The sequence below is a fragment of the Carassius gibelio genome, chromosome A9 (assembly GCF_023724105.1).
Source record: "Carassius gibelio isolate Cgi1373 ecotype wild population from Czech Republic chromosome A9, carGib1.2-hapl.c, whole genome shotgun sequence".
Lineage (NCBI taxonomy): Eukaryota > Metazoa > Chordata > Actinopteri > Cypriniformes > Cyprinidae > Carassius > Carassius gibelio.
The window spans coordinates 9451661-9476701 of NC_068379.1; the positions used below are offsets into that span (position 1 = coordinate 9451661).

Sequence of the window (25041 nt, forward strand, 5' to 3'; positions counted from 1 at the left end):
GGAGGTCTCTCTTTGCCTAATTTTGAGTTATATCATAAAGCCTTCCAACTGCGTGCAGCCAAAAAATGGTTTAACACTATGATTCCCACACCCTGTAGAGAAATAGAAGAAGCAATTGTCAAACCAATTAGACTTGAAGATGTACTTTTTTCTGGACTCTCTTTAAAGTACTGCAAACAATCATTTGGCCCCATCATAACGAACACAATTAACACTTTTAAAACAGTGGAGAAATTATTAAGCTATGATAACAAATGGCATCTGCAGACTCCTTTGTGGCGCAATAGGAATATTAAATGTGATTCTGAACCATTCACATCAGAACAGTGGTCGAAGCAAGGAATAAGGACTCTTGCTTACATATGGGATGATAATGGTATGCTTAGTTTTCAAAATATAGCTGTATCATTTAACGTACCTGCATCATCCTTCTTTTTATTCTTGCAATTGCGTTCGGCACTCAGAGCATACGGAGTCCCTTAGTTCCCTTACCAGTGCAACCAGTAGTGCTTCTTCTAAATGATGATTCCAGTTTAGGTTTCACTGAACTACAAAGAAAGATCTGGTTGGCAGGACTAACATCGGCCAAAAAGATAATTGCACAAAGATGGCTCCCTCCTCATACTTTATCTGTGCGACACTGGCAACTTCAGTTTCATGAAATAGTAATGTTAGAACTCTCAACAGCCAGAATAAATAAGGCTAGAGCCTCAACCATTGAGGCATGGAAAGTAGTTGCAAAGGATTTAACAGAAAAACTTCAAGTTTAGTAGAAATTAACGTGGGATATATTTTGAATGTTTAACATGATGTGTGTGGTACTTTGTTTAGCCTAAGGTTATCATATTGTAGATTGCCTCTATATTTTGTATGTATTTATTTATTTATTTCATATTTTATTTGTAAAGTTTTTTTTTTTTAATTTTGGAGTATCTATTATTTATATTGCATTTTATTTATTTATTTTATTTATTTATTTTCTCTTCTTCAAATTTTGTAGGCAATTTGTTTTTTGATTGCATTTTTATTGTTAAGGTGACCTGGACTTGGGGACCGCTGGGGGGCTGGGTGGGGTGGGTGATTGGAGGGGTTTAGAGGGTCAATTTTGTATGGTATATTTTTTGGAGAAGAAATTGTATACAATTGTATATGACCCTCTCTTTGCAAAATAAATAAAAAATGACCCCCCCCCCCCCCCCAAAAAAAAACGCTATATAAGTAAAGGTGACTTGACTTAATGAGCAATATTTTAAAATCTATACAATATTTGATAGGGAGCCGGTGTGGTGTTGACAGAACCAGGCTAATATGGTCATAATTCCTGGTTCTATTAAGAACTCAAGCTGCTGCATTTTGGACTAGCTAGAGTGTGTTTATTAAGCATGCAGAACAACCAGCCAATAAAGCATTACAATAATCTAACCTTGAGGTCAAGAACGCATGATTTAACATTTCTGCATTTGACATTGTGAGCATAAGTTATAATTTAGATATATTTTTGATATGGAAAAATGCAGTTTAACAAATGCTAGAAATGTAGCTTTTAAAGGAAATACTGTGTTGCTTTCAAATAGCACAACTTGCTTCCTAACTGATGACAAAGAATTGACAGAGCAGCCATCAAGTCTTAGACACATTCTAGGTTATACATGCAGAGTTTTTATGTCCTATAATTAACACCTCTGTTTTTTTTTTTGTTTTTTTTCAGAATTTAGCAGTAAGAAATTACTCCTCATCCAGGTTTTTATATCGACTATGCATTCAGTTCATTTTTAAAATTGGTATGTTTCTCCGGGTCTCGAAGAAATATAGAGCTGAGTATCATCAGCATAACAGTGAAAGCTAACAGTGTGCTTCCTGATGATATCTCCCAAGGGTAACATGTAAAGCATGAAAAGTAACGGCCCTAATACTGAACCTTGAGGTACTCCATACTGCACTTGTGATCGATATGATACATCTTCATTTACTGCAATGAATTGATGGCGGTGAGATGAGTACGATTTGAATCATGCTAAATGCACTTGCATTAATGCCAGCAAAGTTTTCTTGTCAAGAGAATGGTGTTGTCAATAGTGTCAAACACAGCACTAAGATCCAATAGCACTAATAGAGAGATACAACCACAATCAGATGATAAGAGGACATTATCTAAGTAGAGCATTCTCAGTGATAAACAAGTTAAAAATTAAATTACAACAGTGAGTAAACATACTAAACATTTTAATTGTTTAACTCTGGTGTAAATAGTGTGCAGCATTTGTCCCTTTTAACTCAAAAGACATCCCTAAATAGGCTATCTGCTAGAAACCATGGAGAAAACTTGGGATGAACCATGAGCAAAGTAAGGCCTGATTTATAATCCCAGTCAGTTTAGATCCAGTACTGTCAGGAACAGTGGGACTGAGCTTGATTCTCTGTCTAAATAGATTTTAAGATCAATATCACCCCACCAGTCACTTTCTGCACAATTAATCAAAAGAACATCAGCTCAACTGAAATCATTCTATGAAATAAGTGGACGTCAAACTGTGAATTCAGACAAACTGTTCTTAGCAGTAATGTGAATGCTGGAACTGAGGAACAACAGAGAAAAATGTTGTTGTTTTACTTTTGTCTTTTCACATATACTTTTCCATATTTATCTTGGAAAATGATCTTCACTTAAAAAAATAATGGCAGATTTAAGGAAAAACATGTCAAAATAAATATAATATCCAGTCAAACTTTATGGCATTTTGCCACAGATTAATTTGCCATACAAGTTATAGATACATCAGGCAGATGCCAGCAGAGATACTACAAGATGGATATGTAAAGGCAAAAGACGAACAAACTCAGGTGTTAAATAGAGATTCGATTGTACCTAGGATAAACGTGTGTTGTGGTATTGTACATCAGACAGAATGAAAACAAGAGATATTAAGAAATCAATAATAAACCAAATATATTTGAATGTCACACTGTGTCCTTGATACAGTGTAATAACACAATAAGTCTCTTTAAAATGTTACCTTTTTTGGCATCAGTGGTTCCATGAAGAACATTTAGCATAATTTCCATTGCACAAAAGAGGCCTCACTTCAATGTTCAGTTTCTTGCACAGACTGATCATTTCGCTTCATAAGACCTAAATATATCACCAGGAGTCCCCAGTATTAATTCTGTGTTGCCTAATAAGCCTTAATTTGAATCTCAAAATGACTGTGGCTGTTGACTTGCATTTTAATGAATCACAAAAGACCTTGATTTAAGCTAAAAAAAATTGTTTTAATGTTCTACATAAGAAACAACAACAACAACATATTCACTTTTAGGTGAACTATCCCTTTAACACCGACTACAGTAGGAGATCAGATTGCTTTCTTTAAAACTTATGAAATCAAACTCCAACTCTTCCTAGCAATCTTACAGTATTACTTGTGACAATTCTCTTTCTCAAAGGTACATGAAGAACACAGGACCAGATGATGGCTCTGTCACAGTGGCGTCTAGAGCTGTCAATCAACATCACGATCACTGATGAGACCCGCTGAGCCTCTGAGCTTTTCTGCCAATCAGCTGATGGATGAACTGGAGCTCAGGGCACCGGCATGTAATCATCACTCACCTCTGAAAAAAAAAAGGAGACTTACTGTGCACCCGTTTTTGTATTAGACACCATTGAGGTCTACATGTTTCTCTGTGACACCAGTGTCTAGATAAAAAATATCCAGCACAACACACAATGATTCACTGTATATTTAAGAAATTGTGTTTAGATGTAGTCATGCAGAATAATCATGAAACGATCGACTCATGTCAGTGCCGCCCCATCCTTTCGATTGCCACTCTGCCATCAGACTAATGTCTGGAGCAGACATGACATGATGAAGACAATACTCTAATTTAAGGCCAATTCACTCAGCCAGAAAGTCAGTGTTTAATTAAAACTCTGACAGAGCAACTTCTTTTCAAGAGAAAGTTTATATGTCTATATAAAAAGTACATTTTAGCATACTTTAAAAACAGTACTTATTAACATACTTTTAAAGAACATAATGTACTTAAGTACAAAAGGAAGTTAATTTTTTCGGACACTTAATTGCATGCTATTTAAACGTATTTTAACTTTATATTAAATTTAATATCATATTAGTTAAATTGAGCAGTGATTCTTGACCCTCTTAAATAGGACTTGTGTATATATGTATATGTATATGTGTATTATGTATATATTTATGTAATTTCATAATTTTATTGTCTTTAAAATGTTATACTGACAATGTGCTGACAAGCATTTATTGTGAACAAAAATTCTGACACTAGACAAATTGACAATCTGAAAATTTACATATCTCTCACGGGAAGTGCAAAATCATGATGTACAAACAGGCCGGTTCTCTCTGTTAAAGTTGATGTCAATGCATAGTGCCTGGCTCAGTACTGATGCGGGGCTGCTGCAGAATTATTCATTGTGAAGTTAACAAGCTCTCACCTCTCACAGACTCTTATAAATATATGTGTCTTAAAAGTGGCAGGGCTTTTTCATCAACAGCCCAATGTCAGCCCTGGTGAACACATTTAGAAGATATTTACCCATTTGTGCATACTAATTTGGTCTAATTTGGTGATATTAACATAATGACAAATTACAGGTCTATGCTTACACATTAAAACAGAAACATCATCATTATTGATAGATAAACTGAAACAGGATGGGCTGTGTTTCTGTTTGATTAGGCAAGAGTTAACTTAATTTATTTAGTTTACCTTTGGACTCAAACCACTAATGAATTCCATTTAATTATCCAAACCGGAGCAACAGAAAGCCCATTTTACCTGCTCATAAAATGCACTACTGCACTGCTTAATTGTGCATTCAAACAAACAATCCACAAACTTGAAATAAATGATCACCTATGTTCAGCACCAATTTCTGTTATATCAGTCAGCATGATGTTATAGTTAAATAATAGTGACAATACACATTTTATACAGGCTTTATTTGAAAAAGTCCCCTTTGCCGCAGCAATACTTGATATGTGAGACATTAAATTCATGTCAACATGCATTAGCCTGGATGTCAGAATAAAATTCAAATGTACTGTAACACATTAGCAAACTATATTCAATGACACTTGTTTTAAATCAAGGTGAATATGTGATGTTTTACCTTAAAGTTACACTTGTTCTGACCCTTAAAATGACATTAATTTTCCAGTACATTCAAGCTAAATTTTATCTTACAGTGTAAATACATCTCCACAAAATGCCCCTGAAAAGGAGTGCATCCAATAATAAAAACAAATAAAAGAGAAAATAATAATAATAATTCATATAAATATGAAACATTTTATTAAACATTACGCTTTGACCTCGCTAAACAACAACTAATTAATGCTTACATTGTGCTTTACAGACAGGACATCCGTAACCATTACAAAACAGTCAATATGTGCAACAACTCCAGTGTTTGCACATATAAATATTTTCAATGACAAATGTAAGACTCCATGTCTTTATCTGATTTTAAATCTGGGTGGTTCGTCTCATGAAAGAAGCGTTTGATCGTGTGCGCACACAGAATGTGAGAACGCATTCCGTTGATTTCCCAAATAAAAGTTTTCAGCGGGCCAAATAGGAATACTGTGTCTTGTTTGTAAAGAGGTCATCGAAAAACATGTCCATCAGGAGGCACACAAACTTCATTTGATGGCAGGAATAATCCTCATCATGTCTCTAGTACGCGCCCACGATGACCGCCTCTACCTCTTTGGAAGGTCTCCGGTCTGTTACCAAAAAGTTGATCATCCCTTCTGACTTGATCAGCAAGTTACAGCCAAGGAAAAAGATCCCGAAGACTACGGTGAGGGAGAGGACGCACATCACCGCTATCTGAACTATTCTCATGATGAAGAGACTCCTCTCATCCGGGGCGGTCGCCGTGAAGCCGTTATCCGTCACCACCGACGACAAGTTACAGCACAGGAGGATCTCCTCAGTCCGGTTGGAAAAGATTCCGCTGTCCATTTGGTTAAATGTAGCATTCATGTCTGCTGTTCAGAAGACCGTCTAAAGAATACTTTGAAAAGTCAAAAGATTCAGGCAGATCCGAACTGGAAGTCTGAACACATGAAAAAATTGCGTAAAAAGTGAGTCGCAGCGATCCAGCGTCTCTGTTTTAGCGCACTGGCGTCCCATGACGCGCTTCTGCTCTGATTCACTGTAACTACACAGAGCTCTTCTGCTCATCATCACACCTGCTCGGTTTAAAAGGGAGGCGACTACTATTCCCCTCACTCACAAGTTCATGCCTTATGGCGCCACCTATAGCAAAACTTCTAGTATTACAGTCCACCAATGAATAATAACTACTAGCTATGTATGTGATCTTTGCATTCAAGATGCTTGTGGTTATGATTATAGCCCTGACACAGCAGCTCTAGCGGCTTCAGCAAAAGTAGTTTCTGTCACTTCTTAACCCGCTTTGGCCCAAGAGCTCCCTGTCATGAACTCAGGTCATACATCTTCTGCCATCAGCCAACGAACTGAGCCAAGATCATTAAAAAAAATACATATTAGATGCTGTTAATGTGCTTACCTGAAATCAGGCTGCAAATTTCACACCTAAACAGTGATTTGAAACTAAACATTTTTTTAAAGGTTAAAACGTTTCATGAAGTACACTTTTAATTGATAATAATAATAATAATAATAATAATAATAATAATAATAATAATAATAATAATAATTATTATTATTATTATTATTATTATTATTATTATTATTATCATCAATTATGGTATATAATTCTCTAATTTTGATCAGAGTTCTTTTTCAAATATCACATTAAAAAAATGTATACTATGATTCAGAATACAATTAATTTATGAAATATGCTTACAAAATGTATGCCCTTCTACTCTAGGACTAAGCAGTGCCATTTTTTATATTTTAAATTATTGTTGTCAAACCTATGAGTTCTTCTCTTCTTTTCCTCTCTAATATCAGGACACCACTAACATGACACGGTCTCAATCTGCTGGCCAGTCTTCATAAATTAAACAGGGTGATTTTAAAGAAGTGCCAACAGGGCATTACTGTATTTATGTATTCATCAGGCAAATACTTCAGGTAGACAGAGTGTGGTCAGGAGTTAAACAGTGTAATCAGATAGCAAAATAATCACACAATGGACGCAGTAATTTATATATATATATATATATTTGAACAAATTACCTCTTAAATTTGGTCCATATGGTCCATATTTTATAATTTCTGCATTACCATTGTCCAAATATATAAAAGTGCAAAAATACTTTGTACACAATTGGACCATAAACTGGCATGGGAGGAGAAATCAAAAGCTATAAAGGGAAGAAAACGTATGAATTAAAATATGAAATATGAAGTCGCTGGGGTTTATTTGTAGTAACAGCCAAAAATACATTTGTATGTGTCAAAACAATAGATTTTTCTTTTATGCCAAAAATCATTATGATATTAAGTAAAGATCATGTTCCATGAAGTTATTTGGTAAATTTCCTACCATAAATATAACTTCATTTTTGATTAGTAATATGCACTGCTAAGAACTTAATTTGGACAACTTCAAATGTGATTTTCTCAGTATTAAGATTTGTTTTTTTTTTGCACCCTCAAATTCAAGATTTTCAAATAGTTGTATCTCGGACAAATATTGTCTTTTCCTAACAAACAATAAATCAATAGGAATCATTTTTTTTTCTTCTTTTTTTTATCGTCTTTCAGATGTTTTTTTCAAAACAAATTTACACAAGACACTATATATATATATATATATATATATATATATATATATATATATATATATATATATATATATATATATATATATATATATATATATATATATATATATATATATATATATATATATACTTTATCAGTTTCCGACCAAAACACTATAGAAAATGGAAAATGCTGAACAGCCAGAATAGGTGAAGTTGGTTATTTTTTATATAGTAACGTTTAATTTATCTTGCATACAGCAGGTGTCGCTGCTGTACCTCTAAATTTTACTATGAACAACAAAAACACACCATATATGGCGAATTACAATTATCAATTATGTTTTACCAGTTATTTGTGCAATTACTTTCATAATTAGTAGGCTAAAATATAAACGATATTTGATTAAAATGTATTGTTAAAACATTTAGCATGCCCTCAACCAAAAAAAGGATGTGAAAGAGTGATGCAATAATTTAATATGTATCATACGAATTAGTTTTGTAAATAATACATGGGAAGTTCTAATTGAATACAAAGAGCACCCATATATATATATATATATATATATATATATATATATATATATATATATATATATATATATATATATATAATCGATGAAGGACACCATTAATTTTGTAGCAGAAAAATATAACTATTATAACTAATTATTCGAAATCTTAATGCCTTATTATTATTATTATTATTATTATTATTATTATTATTATTATTATTATTATTATTATTAATGATTGGCAATAATAACGACATGCATTAGAACTGCATTCATTGTCTTTTCCTCAGCGAGTGAGCTGCCATAAGAAATAGCCTACATGTACCAGATGTCCTCAGCACACTTGCGCATTGGTGTCTTCAGATGGACACGCCTCTTGTCTCCAGTCATCCTACATCCCAAATAGCCCCAACGGAACGATACCGACATCACATGAGACCCTTCGTGAGAGCAGACAAATGTTTATTCAGATGAAGACATAACCCGAGACCTGGCTCAAGCTTTCGCGTCTGACTCCGGGGATGACATCTGCTGAGTGATGCAGTGAGCTGAATGCATGCAGCATCTTTTATCACAGAGAAAATGCTGAAAGGGACAGCTCGAGATTTTTTGGGCTAAATAAATCCGGCCTATTATTTCTATTTGTTTATTCATTTATTTTTTTAAAACGGTACTATGCCGTTGTTCGGTGTTCACATCCATAACAAGAGATATGCATGAAATGGTATAATAAGAGGAAAAAAACGCAACACGTTTTTGGCTGGTCATCAGGGGCTCAAGGTGTCACTCAGCCTTCATTCAGTAAGTAAGTGTCATTGCCTTACATGTTAAACACTTCCTTAAGCAATGAGCGCATCTGTCCTGCACGACCAGAAACTAAAGACAAGCTTAAAAAAATAAACAACTAATGCAGGTTTTCATTCATTCATTAATTACGGCTTAACATTTAAATTTGCGCTTTTGGAGCTTGTTCAATTTACAAATCCGCATTTATCACAATAGCAGAATTGAAATTTTAACCAATTTCGAATTTTTGTGACTGAGAAGTGATGAGAGTTGATATTTAGCACGTGACAAATACAATGCTGTCGCTATTCTAAAAATAGACGTTAATTCAGGATAATTGGATGTTAGACAAAAGTTGCCGTTCGTAGTTAAACGAAAATGAAAACCTTTTCGAACATTGTGAACATTGATGTTTAACAAAGCAACTAGCAACAGTATTTTTTGTTGCTTTGTTAAGTGTGGACTTTTTGTAAATTAGATAGATTTTTATTTATTTAGTTATTCATGTATTTATTTTTTTGAATGTTTGTTCAGAAACATATAATTTTTATAACTTTCCTAGCTATCATTTATTCAGAGAAAAAAATAATCAAATAATTTTCAGATGTTTCCTTATAGGCACCTGATCTCATCAGTGTTGTGTTTCTATGCCATCTTGATTTGAGCCTCTAACCCTATCACTCTCTATTCTAATTATATTCTTAAAAAAAAATAAAAAATACTATAGCTTGACTTAGCTCTAATCTTTTACTATTCTATCTATTTTTTTATATTTATTATACAATTAACAAAAAAAGAAGAAAGCAAAAAAGGCCTCTAACAACAGCTTGCTCTATTAATTTTCTATTCTATCTGTTTTCTTTTTATTTATTATATATATTGCATTACATTTATTCAATTAACAAAAGCAAGAAAAGCCTCTAACACTTATTTTTGCATTATTGACACACTATTTTCCTAATTAATGTACAGTTGCTTTGAAACAATTTGTATTGTTAAAAATGCTATGTACATAAAGGTGACTTGACTTCACACTAGCTTGCTCTATTCTTTTATGTAATCATATATATATATATATATATATATATATATATATATATATATATATATATATATATATATATTAGGGGTGTAACGGTTCACAAAATTCACGGTTCGGTTCGATACGATACACTGATGTCACGGTTCGGTTCGGTTCGGTTCGGTACGTTTTAGATACAGCAAAATGCAAAAACATCTCAACTTTTCAGAATGCCGCAAGCGCACCGCGGGTCATGTGACAAGAACCAACCAATCAGCTTCATCCTTTCCCGTAACAACGTTGAAAACTCAGCCAAGATGAAGGAACAGCTGATCATAGTTGTATATGGATTGCAATTTTGAAATAAATTTAGTAGCAGAGCTACTGCAAGCGATTTTTAGAGCTGCAAATCCATTTATCCTTTGCTGAAATTTCCGCGTCTCATGGAGAGAGCACGTCATTGTTGCTTAGCAAAGACAGACGCCTCATGAGCGCTTCTGCCCAAGCGCTTTGGAAAGGAGGAGAAAGACGTGCTTAGCGTTTTCCACGCGTTTTTAGGAGCGATATGTGAACGGACCCTAAGGCGCTCGCTCACTCAGCACGCGCTGAAGGCTCATTGCAAAATGTCTAATGCATTTAACAGACCAGAAATATAAGATCCTAAAATAACCAACAGGTCTGGTGTTTGGGTGCACTTTGGATTCCCTGTAAGCTATAATACTGGTGTCTAAATGCTGCAGGCATAGTTTGTTGCGTGCATGTTTCTCCTTTTTTTCGTCTTTTCCCAGATACTGACACAATAAGGTGATGTCGGCGTAAATGAGTTGACATGTTTCAAGTATTCACGCTGGTGTTTTTTTTTTTTTAAAGCAATGAAGCAACCGCGCGAAGCCCTCACTATATAGGATTTTAGAAAGAATGCAGAGCACTAGTGTAGTGTGCAAACTTACCACAGTGTGGATTTCAGAAAGTGTGCAAAGACTTCACGTGCACACTTACCATAACATGGATTTACAAATAATGTTCTAAGGAGGGGCTCTCATGTCACTCTGATCGAGCAGCTCATAGATGGAATCATGCATCTCAAACAATATGTTTGAGAGTCATCTTCTTTTTCTAGTCTGTTAAACGCATTGGCCATTTTGCAACGAGCCTTCAGCGCGTGCTGAGTGAGCGAGCGCCTGACTGAGTCATAACATAACATAAACATAAGTTGGTGTTTTTTTCTTCTTCGGGAGTGTCAGGGGCGTTGCCTGTTACGTCGTTTGGGTTATTGGGCTACCTTGTTGAACGCATATCATTATATTTCTCTTTTTTTTTTTTTTCAAATATAATTAATTAGTCCAACGAACCGTTCGGTATACATAATGCGTACCGCGTACCGAACCGAAAGCGTCGTACCGAACGGTTCAATACGAATACGCGTATCGTTACACCCCTAATATATATATATATATATATATATATATATATATATATATATATATATATATATATATATATATATATACTACATGTACTGCATTAAGCTAAATTAGACTTTTTATATCACTTGCATTTCATTCCTCTCTTGTTGATTTTGAGTGCTTCCATTCTCCTCTTTTGACAGTTCGGATAAAAGCATCTTCTAAATGACTAAATGTAAATGTGTGAATCTTAATAGGTGTGTGTCATCTGATCACATCCCTGCATGATGATCTCACTGTCTTATATTTGCATGTGTACATTTATTCAATTGCATAATTAAGGCTACTTGTTCTGTGTGAGTTCTGCTTATATGCCATTGAGACAATGACTTAAAATAATGCATAGCTAAACTAGTCACTTTGTTACTAGTAAAGTCTGTCAAATAATTACGGCTCCAAATGAACATGGTCTCATTTGCTACAACACTGTGGATAACATATTTTGCACAGGCCCAATGTTTAGTGAAAGCCTCTTAATTACGACCCAATCAATGCTTTCCTTGGGTTTTGAATTTCTGGAGACTAATAATAATAATAGCTTAGACGTAACTGTACACCCCAGTCTGAAGGGCTGAGTTTTTAAACTTTACAAAAGTCTGCTGGTTAATCGAATCTATAAAATAAATCAGTCAGGGCGGACATTTAAACGCAAAGGAGCCTGGAATATTTCAGAGCATTCAATTTCACACTTATTCTTTTATTAATTTTTAAACTTGTCAAAGAAAATGTGATTCTAATATAGTTTACTAATTTTAACAAATCAAACCTAATGTTACCTGAGTGTTACCTTTTGAAGATATTTCTAGTTCAACATGAGCTCACAGCGTTTGGGACATGCTGTTTTATCACCACAGTCAATCAAGCAAAGTTCATGTGTACAATAATGGACTAAAACTGGAAGTCTGTGGGGAACGTCATTGGACAGGATAGATGTTAAAACATTTTAACACATTATTTCAAAAGTACTGCCACAGGACCTTTCTGCAACACTAAATAATTTATGTAAGCTTTAACAAGCTGCACATTTCTGTTTTAACCATCTGGAATTTCTTTTTCAGTAGACTTTAAATAAAGTGTACAGCAAACGTGGTTGTTGTTTATTAAAAAAAAAAACAAAAAAAAAACTGGTAATCAACAGCACATCACAGATGGTGTCCATACTGTATTTTGAAGATGAACTATTAATTTAATAATTTTCATAAACTTTTCTTAGTCCTATGAAACCATTTGTTCTATACATGTCTGTGTTTGTTTGATAGCTTTTGCTGGTGCTTTTGAGAATATATAGAATGGATTCTGGAGTTTGTGTTCACTGTGTGCTGTCCCTGGAGGATAAGGACAGACAGTCTGGAGTGAGTGCATTGTTTCCAGACTGCAGGATAGAGCCTAGAGAAGGGGGAGGGAGGAACAGAGAGAACAAGAGAAGCAATTCGTACAGTATAACAGGAGTGAACTTTTTGTGTCATGTCCCATATATATATATATATTAATAGTATATATTTTTAATAACTATTTTTAATAGTTGCTGAGTTGTCTTCAAAATAGTTTAGTTTCTAGTGTTCAGCATTTTTTTAAGAAGTGTAATGTAGTGAAATTAAATGCTGCATCTGTCAGGTTCTTGGTAAGGGAGGAACTCAGGTGCAGACAGGGATTCTCAAACAAAGGGTTTATTACAAAAAGGGGAAAACAAAACCCACGAGGGGGAAAACACGGAGCAAGGTAAAGACTAAAGAACTAAAACAGGACTGGACTGACAAGATAAACAAGGACTCTAAATACTAACTATAAACACTCACGGTAATACAAGGACTTCAGCGGGTACAGCACAATCTCTCACACACAATCACAATGTAGGACACAGTTGAGGTACAATCACAATGACAATGAACCGACGCAAGACAGAGCACACTAGGAGATCTAAATAGGGGTACTAATCAAGACACGACAGGTGTTACAGATAGGACAATCAAGACACGACTAGGTTAACAAGGGGGGCGGGGCAAGGGAACGAGACAACACAAGCGCATGGCCTTGTCTTTGGGCCATGTGCTTGTACACAAAACATGGGTCTGTCATGATCCTGCCTCAAGACTAGGAAAAATCAAGGACACGAGGGCAGAATCATGACAGAACCCCTCCCTTAAGGAGCGGCTTCCAGACGCTCCTCAAGGGAACATCAAACACGGGACACGACTGACATGACAGACTGGGACACAGACACAAACCAACAGGACATGACAAATAATAACAATGGCAAACATGAATACACAACAGCAGGGTTGGGGTGACAAATCAAAAAAAACAAACAGGGAAGGGGAGGGGGCGGGACCACAAAGTTCATGGGGGACAGACCAGGGCGGGTGGGTGGGGTAGGAATCTTAGGAGGACAGGACGAAGGCTGACGACGGGGGGTACGGGCAGGTCTGGGTGGTGAGGGGCGGGGAGGGGTCTCGGGACAACTGACAGGGGACATGACGGGAGCAGACAAGGGACGCGGGGCAACACTTACGGGACGCGGGGAGACGACATCTACTGGACACGGGGGAACAACATCTACTGGACACGGGGGGACAACATCTACTGGACACGGGGGGACAACATCTACGGGACACGGGGGGACAACATCTACGGGACACGGGGCCACATCCACAGGACACTTGACTACATCAGCAGGACACGGGGCAACACTCACGGGACACGGGGAGACGACATCTACGGGACACGGGGAGACGACATCTACGGGACACGGGGCCACATCAACGGGACACATGACTACATCAACAGGACACGGGGAGACAACGGCTGGACATTTGGGACTTCTGGGGACAGGGTCAGGGGACAAGACAGGACTGACAGGGATTTCTAAAATTTGGACAAGACGGGACAAATAATCAGAAAATGCTTTAGCAGCTAGGACAATAGGCATCTCCTTATGAGATGAAACCGACTGTACAAGAGTCTTTGCTGCAGAGTCGGCCGCGGCTCTCTCCTCCGCTCTCACGACTGCCGACTTGCATACAGCTTTCTTTCCCGGCTCGGGCACGCTAGCGCTCACCGCTGCTGACTCGGGCACGCTCACTGCTGCTGGCTCGGGCACGCTCACTGCTGCTGGCTCGGGCACGCTCACTGCTGCTGGCTCGGGCACGCTCACTGCTGCTGGCTCGGGCACGCTCACCGCTGCTGGCTCGGGCACGCTCACCGCTGCTGGGTCGGGCACGCCAGCGCTCACCGCTGCTGGCACGGGCACGCCAGCGCTCTCCGCTGCTGGCACGGGAGGAAACGGGGTCACAGGACCGGCAGGCCCCCTCTTCCTCCTCTTCCTCCTTGGGCGCGGTGCAGAGACCACAGCTGGGTCAGAGGCGGGTTGGGGGAGTTCGGTCTCTGGCAGGGCTGACTCCGACGATTCCGAGGCAGACTCCCACGATAACCGTCTCCCTCGCTTCCCGGGGAGACCGACGGGTGTGGGAGGCACCTCAGGACTCGGTGAGGGATGTGCCTGATCCCCCAGGGTTGCCACGGCCAGGACACGACCCTCCGGGATCGCCGGCAGCTGGGTAGGTGGGGACCTCTGGGGCTCCTCCTCTCGCCCGCTCGCTCCGGAACGACCTCCCCTGGTCCCCCGGAACACCACAAGGCGAGAGCCCTCAAAACAATCTCGCTGGCTGGCTGATGCCATCCAGCATTGCCTCCTGTCTGCTGAGTTCCTTGGTGGTCGGTTCATTCTGTCAGGTTCTTGGTAAGGGAGGAACTCAGGTGCAGACAGGGATTCTCAAACAAAGGGTTTATTACAAAAAGGGGAAAACAAAACCCACGAGGGGGAAAACACGGAGCAAGGTAAAGACTAAAGAACTAAAACAGGACTGGACTGACAAGATAAACAAGGACTCTAAATACTAACTATAAACACTCACGGTAATACAAGGACTTCAGCGGGTACAGCACAATCTCTCACACACAATCACAATGTAGGACACAGTTGAGGTACAATCACAATGACAATGAACCGACGCAAGACAGAGCACACTAGGAGATCTAAATAGGGGTACTAATCAAGACACGACAGGTGTTACAGATAGGACAATCAAGACACGACTAGGTTAACAAGGGGGGCGGGGCAAGGGAACGAGACAACACAAGCACATGGCCCAAAGACAAGGCCATGCGCTTGTACACAAAACATGGGTCTGTCATGATCCTGCCTCAAGACTAGGAAAAATCAAGGACACAAGGGCAGAATCATGACAGCATCTCTGTTCTTTATAACAAAGGGTTTGCAACTTTACAGCTAAGCTACCTGAGGTAATAATCAAATGTAATGAACTCTTCCATATATTTAGTTGTGTGCTGTGCAAGTCTAATGTGGAGTTCAAGCAAAGTTTATAGATATTTACTGTTTTAAGTCGAACCAATTTACTGCATGAAATTCACACACATGGTTTAATAAGAATGTCCAATTCAATGTGTGCAATTTTACAAATGCTATCTATGGAAGCCAATTTCCAGCACTGAATAAAACATATATAATATATAATTACGACTTTTTTTCTCATAATTGCATGATACAAACTCACAATTCTGACTTTTCTTTTTTTTTTCGGAATTGTGGGACATAAACTCGGAATTGCGAGTTATAAAAAAACATATCAATGTTTGCTTAGTCCTATGACGGGTAGCTTGTATCTTGTGAAACTACACTGGCAGACATAGTGTATTTTTAAACATTTAAAAATGTGCATTCTTCGACTCATTGGAAATACAAGCTTGTTGTCATTATAATATTACATTGCTTCTCTCACATTTCACAATGCTTTCAAAGAGAAATGTCGTGAAGCTAAAGTAACATTCTGTTTTATTTAAAAAAAAAAAAAAAAAAGGAATGTAAAATCTATCAACATTTAACTGTTAGTTGTTGAATGTATACCAGCAGTTCGGAAATGAAATGTCCCATAAGTGCCGCTAAAAGGTCTATGCTGTACCAGGTGAGCTACTGAGCATATAGTATTTACAGCATCTTTCAGCAGGTTAACCAGCCAACCAGCCAAATCTTGATCCCTGTAATAATTCACCAGAGAGAAATTAGAGTGCATATTGCAAACAACATGCAGTGCTTTTTGAATTCTGAACACAACGTGTGAAATTTCACTTTCAAGTATTTGCATTTATATACTACGTGCAAACTCTATAGATGAAAATTATTTGTATGAGAATGGTTTTAAAGCATCCACATTTTACGACTAGATAAATGACTCTGAACAGAGAATCAGGGTTTACATCAGACCTGCCTGTTAGATCAGACTTAGTCTTTAACTCATTATAATATTTGGATATGAATCTTTTCTAAAGACTAAATGAATAGTATATCTGGCTATATCTGGCTATGTGTAGTTTGAGTTCTGCAAAGAAGTATCCAACTAATATTTATGTGTTTCTTATCATTCAGTGGGATGACGTCTCAGTGTATGTCCTGTCACATCGCCCCCTGCCCCATCTCCTGTGTCCCTCTCAACTGTCCATTCGTGGGGTCCTGACGCCAGCAGGGGCCCATGAGACGCTTTATATACTGTAAGGTGGTGCTGACCACCTCTCTGGTCTGGGTGCTAGTGGACGTCTTCCTGCTGCTGTACTTCAGTGAGTGCAACAAATGCGACAACAAGAAGGACCACTCACTCCTGCCTGCGCTCAGAGGTGAACACACAGTTTTATAATTTACCTGCAGGGGTGCAGGTGTCCACTCTTCATACTTTCTACCTATTGAGCACCTGTGCAGATGCGATAGCTTTGTGGGCAGAATGGTGACAAATATTGCCTGTGTGCTTTGGGCGTCCTGTTATAACAAGTCTCAGTTAGCTTAAAGCAGTACACATAGCATTTTTTTTATTATTATATAATAAAAAGAAAACAGATATAATAGAAGAAAAGAATAGAGCAAGCTAATGTTAAGTCAAATCACCTTTAATTATATAGCTCTTTTAACGATACAGATTGTGTCAAAGCAACTGTACAGCATTAATTAGGAAAATAGTGTGTAATGCAAAAATAAATGTTAGAGGCTTTTCTTGCGTTTGTTAATTGTATAATAAATTAAAATGAAACAGATAGAATACAAAAAATATTAGATAAGCTAGTGTTGTTGTTTTAATAGAGTAAATAAGTATAAGTGCATGTCTGAAAGGGATTTTTTTTTTAAATAATAGAATTACAATAGAGAGGGTAGAGTTAGAGGGTCAAATAAAGATGGAAGAGATGTGTTTTTAGCAGATTCTTGAAGATGGCTGAGGACTCAGCTGCTTGGATTAAGTTGGGATAGTAATAATCTATATCTCTATGAATATATTTCTCATGTCATTGAGGCAAGGACCCTATATGCTATGTTTCGAGAAAGTGCATCCTGTTTGTTGTCTTTAATTTACAAAAGCACAACATTTTGTTGATATTGTGAATTTACACAAAAAAATATAAGTAAACCTGATGTAACAACAATGCGTTTTACATAGTAATTAACTCAAATGATATATAGGGAATTTGAATAATTAATCAAGAATTTGATTAATATATATCTCAGATGACAGTTACATTTAATTTTATTGATTATGAAAAATAGCTCAATTGCCAATACCAATACTAATCACAGGGCACTGTAATTTACTCATTAATATGTCAATATTCCATTCTTCATATCAGTTGTTGTGATATCTCTTACTGTAAATTACTGCAAATCAAACAGTGGATTGTCCAGCAAGCCAGATTGACCTATCAGTTTTCAATAGAGATATCACTTTTTATAATTCAAGGAAAAATATTCTCTGGCCATGAAAACATTATCCTATCATTATGATAAATTTAGTTCCTAAATTTAAAGCTTGTAGCTAAAGACCAAAACATTTCAGTGACTCGTAATGAGAGTGGGGTGGAGTCCAAGCCAATGATTTTATATATGGGTTTTTAATAATTCAACTAGTAATACATCAAACTACAAATCACACAGAGTAAATATGCGCACGAAAATACAGACAATAAACTTTATACAATACATAACGAATCCAAATAAAAGAGAGAGAAAGAGAGAGAGAGAGAGAGAGAGAGAGAGAGAAAATAGAATGGGATCACATAAGGAGCTCAGGTATGAAAATCATAGTCAGTAACTTTTAGAAGCCAACAACAAATCAGATCATAACAACACTTTAAAGCAGCATTTAAATCTCCATAGAGAAAGTGATACTTGCAAAAGGTGTCCCATGTGAGTGGCGTGAGATCGGCGTCGAGCTTGTGAGCTTTACGCGCTGTTCCCGTTGAAACAGCCATTTGCCATGAAACGGAGGCCATGTGACGCGCATGCACGCTGCGCTTGGCGTGAGCGTGGAGCACGTGGTCCTTTGTTCTGTCCTCGCGCGGTATTTGAAAGGTTCAACAAACATTGTTCCAGAATTCGTCTTCCTTGCGTGGAGAGGCGAATAGTTGAATAAACTTAGTAAAGAAAAGAAAAGAACGAAACGAAAGCTTCTAAAGGAGCCATTAAAATGGCTTTTTCTCTCAGCCCCTGTGCTGAGGGGGTTTGCGCTGTGAGAAACAACGTTGGAGAGCAGCGTATCCGAGAACGGGGAAGAGGAAGAAGAGGAAGGCGGACCTTGTTCGGTCGACTCTTATAGATTGAGATGTTCACGCCTCTTTTCGCGTGAACCACCCAATGAACATCCGCGATCTGAAGCGGCGGGAAAGTTCCTTTGTCTCTGGGAACAACCCACCCTAATGATTTAGGACTTGTCCGATTTCATCAGGGATATTCTAGCACGTTCGTAATTCCAGAATAATACATTTTTCATTACTTTACTTTAGATAAGTGGGTCTGTCAAAGCATGACGATTTGAAAAACACCAAACAATATATATATATATATATATATATATATATATATATATATATATATATATATATATATATATATATATATATATATATAACTGATAGAAACACGAAGTTACATTCAAATGTAGAATTAAACATTTAAAGATTTACACACGATAATAAATTGCAGATAGTCCCAATTTATATGGGAAACATCTAATGTACAAAAAGGAAACAATACTATATATACACATTTAGACTACATTTGACCATTCTTTCCTAAGGCTTAGATTTCCTGTTCTGTTGCCCAGGGGTCATAAAGCTTTACGACCTGGTCAGGAGTGGGGGTTGCAGAAACATGACTCTTTGAGAAAGTATAAGGATTAAATCACGCATTTCCACTTATAAGTCAGCACTTTAACCATTTACCCAGGATTAACCATTTTTATGCAATACACAAACATTCAAAATACATATTAATAAGGACTTACAAAAAAAAAAAGTAACTTTGAGAAAGTTTCTGTGTGTGTGTGTGTGTTAAGGAATTTGGGGGGGGGGTTTCAGGTTTCCTTTGAGGCTCGCATGGGTATCGTAAAATAATTTAAGTCCAGCCAGGCTGGCGCCAGGCCAGGCGTTTAGTACAAACAGGGTTTCATTTGTGGCTTGAATTGAACCCATGAATCGATGACCTGCATATCTGTTACACCTCCCCCTTTACGTCAGATGAAGTCCCTGTGTGGACATCATCGGACGGCAATCATCAGGATGGGCAGAAAACAGGTGAATCGTGATGGTCATGCAGCAGGTGGGTCATGATGACAGGTGGTTCCTGAAGCTGAGGATTCAGCTTGGTGAGGTTCGGTATTGTCTTTGACTTTGCGTCCCTTTTCCGGGGATTCCATCGGAGACCTCCAGCCACAGTTGTCGTGAGTTTGGCTGTAGAGGTTTGCATCTCGTTGAGTATCCTGTATAGGATGAAGGTCACGACAAGAGTCAGGGTGGGACCAATGACGGTGGAGATGCACCGTGCAGTGTCGGCAGCAGTCCAGGCTAGGACCGCAGATGACTGGTTCAGAATGGGCTGTCGAGACAGTGCTTGGAGGGCTGTATCGACAGGAGTAATGTCAATGTGTTGGGTGGTACCTTTCAGTACTTGGTCCAGCAGGTTGGCACGGGTGGCGGTGTCATGCTGGTCGTAGGTCAGCATAGCTGAGCGCACAGGAGTGTTGACGAGCCATCTGTTACCCACAATCTCTGCTTGCGTTTCTGTGACTTGTGTACGAGGCTTGGCTTCAGCAGGGCAGCGCGTATCGCTGACCCAGGGTTGCAGCTCGCAGATTCCTTCAGAGATGTGTCTGAGGAAGGGTTTGCTAAGGCAGAGATAATGAATGTTTTTGGTTAAAGTACACATGTGCATGTTTGGGGCCAGGTACAGCTGTGTGTCGCTTTCGTGGTAGGCCACCACATTTGGAATGTGTGTTTTGGTGTGGGTGTTGCTCTTCCACATCCTGACACTGACAATGTCTTTAGGTCTGTAGACTTGGCTTGACTCGCTGATGAGTTGGTTCAGGAGCACGTTCACTTCTCTCTGTTTGGGGTTTACGTGCCGTAGGAAGGCGCTATCCAGAGAGTTGGCCAGGTGTATTTGTAGCAGGTCAGCTGGCATGGTGATGGCGTAAGACAGCACAGTTAACACAAGGCTTAAAGATATCATGTACGGTGGGGTTTTACTCGTGGTTAGGCTGTCATTGGAGGAGCTAACCTCCCACAGCATGGCTGTTGTTAATGCTGTAAACAGCTGAGTCTGGGTAAAGTTCTTCTGGAAGACAGTAAACAGTGGTTTCAAGGAGTTTACAGTCTGGTTCGCTGCATTGACACTGGACATAACAATGTTAAACATTCTGGCGGCAGCAGCAGCGGCTCTAAGCAAAGCTCCCGGGAACTGTTTGGAGTGGTGGTGGTGTCCACCTAACTCCATTTGTGTAACCGTCACTTTCTCATGTTGGCTGAACAGGTGTTTGACATCGGCCTCAGTGTGAGTGAGGGAGTCCTCTCTCCATCGGAACCTTGTACAGCTGTATTCGGTTACAGTGCTGGGGTAGTGTGCCCTGTCATCGGTAGTCAGGAGTCTCGAGCGGTTTTCTCGGTGGCAGCTGTCCTCTCTTTGGCTGACAGCATGGCACGGCAAACCACAGCAGCATCCTGGTACAGATAATAGGGAGAGAGAGAGAGAAAGGGGAGAAAGAAACAAACAAGGCCTGTCTTTGGTTGGACAGGACAGTCTCTTTGCTTCGTGGGCGGTGACTGGGTTTAGCTCACCCTCGCCCATGTTTTGCCACATCTTGCTGCTGGCATGACGCTGCGTCATGGAAATATATTGGCCTTATCCCCCTTTTGCTCCGTGGCATTACACGCCCTGGCATTGTGATGTCAGACGGTGCACAACCCACAATATTGTTCTGTGCACGCAGCATGGTTTGTGTATCATGCAGTGGTCTGGGGCTTTGGTTGTCAGTGACTGTAGACTGGTTGCCAGGGTGGATGGAGGGGTCTGAGAGGTGGTAAAACAAAGTCATTATCAAGGTTTCAGAAGCCCGCATGTCCGCTATGTTGGTCTGTGTAGACAACGGAGCCTGCGTAAGCGATTCTGAGGTAGGCAGTTTAGCTAGTAAAGTTCTTGTGCTGTGTGTAATCACTTCAACCTTGAATGTGGGTGGGTGGGTTGGGAGTGACCACAGAATGTTGTTTAGTGTGCCAGTTTTGGCAAGGGTGTCAGTGTGATCTTTAAAGTCCTCGTCTAGACTTGGTAACTTTGAGTGTCCTTTTACCTTCTTCCAGTACACGATCACATTGTGTGTTTTTGTGATGTTATCACATTGCTGGAACAGGTGTTGGTGTTTGACATGCTTGTTTGCAAGTGTGAGTCCGAGTTCCACACATTCAGGTGAGGATTGGAAGAAACCCAGCGTGTGGTGTAAGGTTTGACCACCTTGCAGGTTGAGCCGAACAGCGACCCCTTTGGTGTAAGCTGGTACCACCGTACCCTGTTTGTTGACTAAGGTACAGAGGCTTGAACTTGGGCCTGTTGTTAGGGCGTTGTACTCATGGCTGGCTGCTGGGGTTCCCGTGACCTCTGTGACCTGACCGTCTGGCTCTGTGGGAGTTCCCGTGACCTCTGCGACCTGACAGTCTGGCTCTAGCAACCTGTGTGGCTGGAGAGAAAGAGGTTCTCGCACTTGAGCAAAGTCTTTTAGCTGTTTGAAGTTCAGAAAAGGGTCAAAGTGTTCTAGCAGGTCTTTGTCGATGAGCAATGTATGAGTGTTCATTGGTGGGACATACATGGGATGTATTAGACTCATCGGAACGAATGTCAGGTGAATGGAAACAACCTGTTCAAACTGGATGTCATCCTGTCTGTACACCTGTACATTCAGTTCATAAGTTTGAGGTGTAAGAGTTCGATCTTGTCTCTTAGCTTCAAATTGGAGTCTTTTGAAAAGGTAAGATGAGATCACCGTCAGGTTTAATCCTGTGTCGATCAGGTCTTCCCTGTTGACTCCTTTTTGACCCACCCCCTTTTTGACAGGGCTGCCCAGGAATGTTGGCATTAGGGCAGGTGGGACGATCGGTGGGTGGTGAGGACCGGTCTTTTGTAGCTCGCTGCGAAGGCAGGTAGTCAAAACAGCATTTTCTGGTACCTTGTGTTTGTGGTACCTGGTGTGAGGACCTGTGCTGTCTCGTTCAATTAGCTGTAACAGTTAGCTCTGTGGTCTGTAGATGACAGGCAGTGTTCTGGGTGCTTGGCTCATCTTCCTTGCGAGTATTCATGTGAAGAAGATCTTTCAGCACCCTCAGGATCTCTGCTGTCTCAGACGTGGCTGCACTGTGTTGCCCTCTGCTGGCTTGGAATGGTATTGACTCTCTGTAAAAATGTCTGTGACTGTGGTGTTGTAGGGCGCCATCTAGGGTTAACTCCAAGCAGTGCTCAGAGACAGAGACTTTGGGGTATTTCACAGTCTTTTCACAAATAGTCTTTTGCTTGGTGCAAGCTTTGTGGGCTAAGTTCCGTAACTCTTGTGTAGTCCTGTTACGGGGACACGCTGGGACTCTGAGATGAAAACTCCAACTAGCATGTAGGTTTAGGAGGAACAGAGTTTTTAAGTTGAAATCCTGTTCCATACCTGGTTCGTTGCATGCTCCGAAGTAGGTGTTTCGTAGCTGACTACAGAAAGTCTGTGGGTTTTCAAATCGGCCCTGTTTGAGGTCCATAGCAATAAGGAGCCCATGATCTGAGTTTGGATCAGAGAATTCAAGAATCAAAGTCTGTAGCAGTTGCTGGTAGTACGCTTTGACAGTCTCTGGTTGACGATCCAGAAAGCAATGCACATCACGGCTGGCCGTGATTTTTAACAGGTACAATGTGTTCACATCTGTCACGTTGGCGACAGTTTGCAAATGAAAGTCAATGGCTTGTAAAGAAGCATGAACATCATGTCCTCCTGCAGGATCTGGAATGAATGTAGAGATGCTTCTGGCTAGCTTGTGAAGTTCTCTGTGAGCAGTGCAGGGTTTGGTGACATGCGTTCTCTGGAAGGGTTCTCTTCCCTCCGTTGTTGACAGATGTTCTTGTAAGCTGGCTGGTGATTTCCTTAGAAGTGAGCTTACATCTCCTTTTCCAGCTCTGGGTTCTTGGCTGAAAGGGTTGGAGTGGCGGCCCGGGAGAAATTTTGTGGTGTGCGTTTCTCCGATCCAGCCACTCTGTAATCTGTGAGATTGTCTCAGTTCTGTGTGAACAGTGTCAAGTTCATCTTGGAGCTTGTCTCTCTGCAGAGTAAGCTTGTTGAATTTAGCTCGGGCCGCTTGCAAGTGTGTTTGGCGGCCCAGGTTTTATAGTCTCTTTCTTTCAGTTCAGTTTCTGCTCTTTTTAGGAGAGCGTCACCTTACTGGAGTTTTTTGTTGAGGTCTTTTCTGGCTTCTCTCTCCAGCTGTTCTCTTTGATCTGTGTCGAGGCGAAGATCTTGCAGGGCATTGTGAAATCTTTCAACTCCTTTCTGTAGCTCTGGATCTGTGTCGTCCTCTTTCTTGTGCTGGTTCTGGGTCTCGAGGAGAAGCTGATCAAGATGACTCTGGGTTGGGGCCTGGTCCTTCCAGGCCTCCTCCGCGATGTTGCTCCGTTCACTGAGCCGTGCCTGGGTGACGAGAATGTGAACTAGGCTTCCGAAGATCCTGGCGAGTTCTCCGTAGTAGTCGCTTTGGTTTGGATCGCATGCCATCAGTTCATCTAGCTCGGTGTCTAGTTGCTCTGGGTGCTGCAGGTTACTGGCGTCCTTGGGCAGGCAGGGGGTCGTCACTGCTTTCAACCATGTCGAGAGGTGGCCCCCGTGGACTGCTGGACTGGATGCCTGGAACATCCTGATTCTCTGTCGGCGAGAGAAGCACAGCACACACACACAAAAAGACCAATGCAAGTTCGTTCTGCGTTTAACGAGCTATATTCATACGGGCTGTGCCGTTTATGAGAATTTTGGGGCTGACTGATGCAAACAGTCAGACAGTTAAGTAGCCAATTAACTTGGGTCAACGAAGGACCTGAAATGGAGATTTGACAGGCAGTAGCCTAGCGGGTCGTGTGATGACACCGGCTGCTGGTGGTCGCT

General features: G+C 39.7%; 3 protein-coding genes across 4 annotated transcripts in view; 2 read left to right on the top strand and 1 right to left on the bottom strand.

Annotated features, from left to right (window-relative positions):
* LOC128020216 (uncharacterized) overlaps positions 1 to 25041 on the top strand; it is a 426958-nt gene that overhangs the window by 33880 nt on the left and 368037 nt on the right. The window lies entirely within an intron of this gene.
* LOC128020220 (protein reprimo A-like) lies at positions 4969 to 6209 on the bottom strand. Its single transcript, XM_052607000.1, has one exon. The coding sequence runs from the start codon at positions 6031 to 6033 to the stop codon at positions 5722 to 5724; it is 312 nt and encodes a 103-aa protein (XP_052462960.1). The 5' UTR covers positions 6034 to 6209; the 3' UTR covers positions 4969 to 5721.
* Positions 8646 to 25041, top strand: part of LOC128020197 (polypeptide N-acetylgalactosaminyltransferase 13-like) — a 109681-nt gene continuing 93285 nt past the window's right edge. The window contains exons 1-2 of one of the 2 annotated variants that reach the window (XM_052606907.1): positions 8646 to 9074; positions 16983 to 17227. In XM_052606907.1, coding sequence (XP_052462867.1) covers positions 17086 to 17227 — 142 coding nt within the window. In that variant the 5' untranslated portion in view covers positions 8646 to 9074; positions 16983 to 17085. The remainder of the gene's footprint in view (positions 9075 to 16982; positions 17228 to 25041) is intronic. The other variant, XM_052606906.1, reaches the window with a different exon arrangement.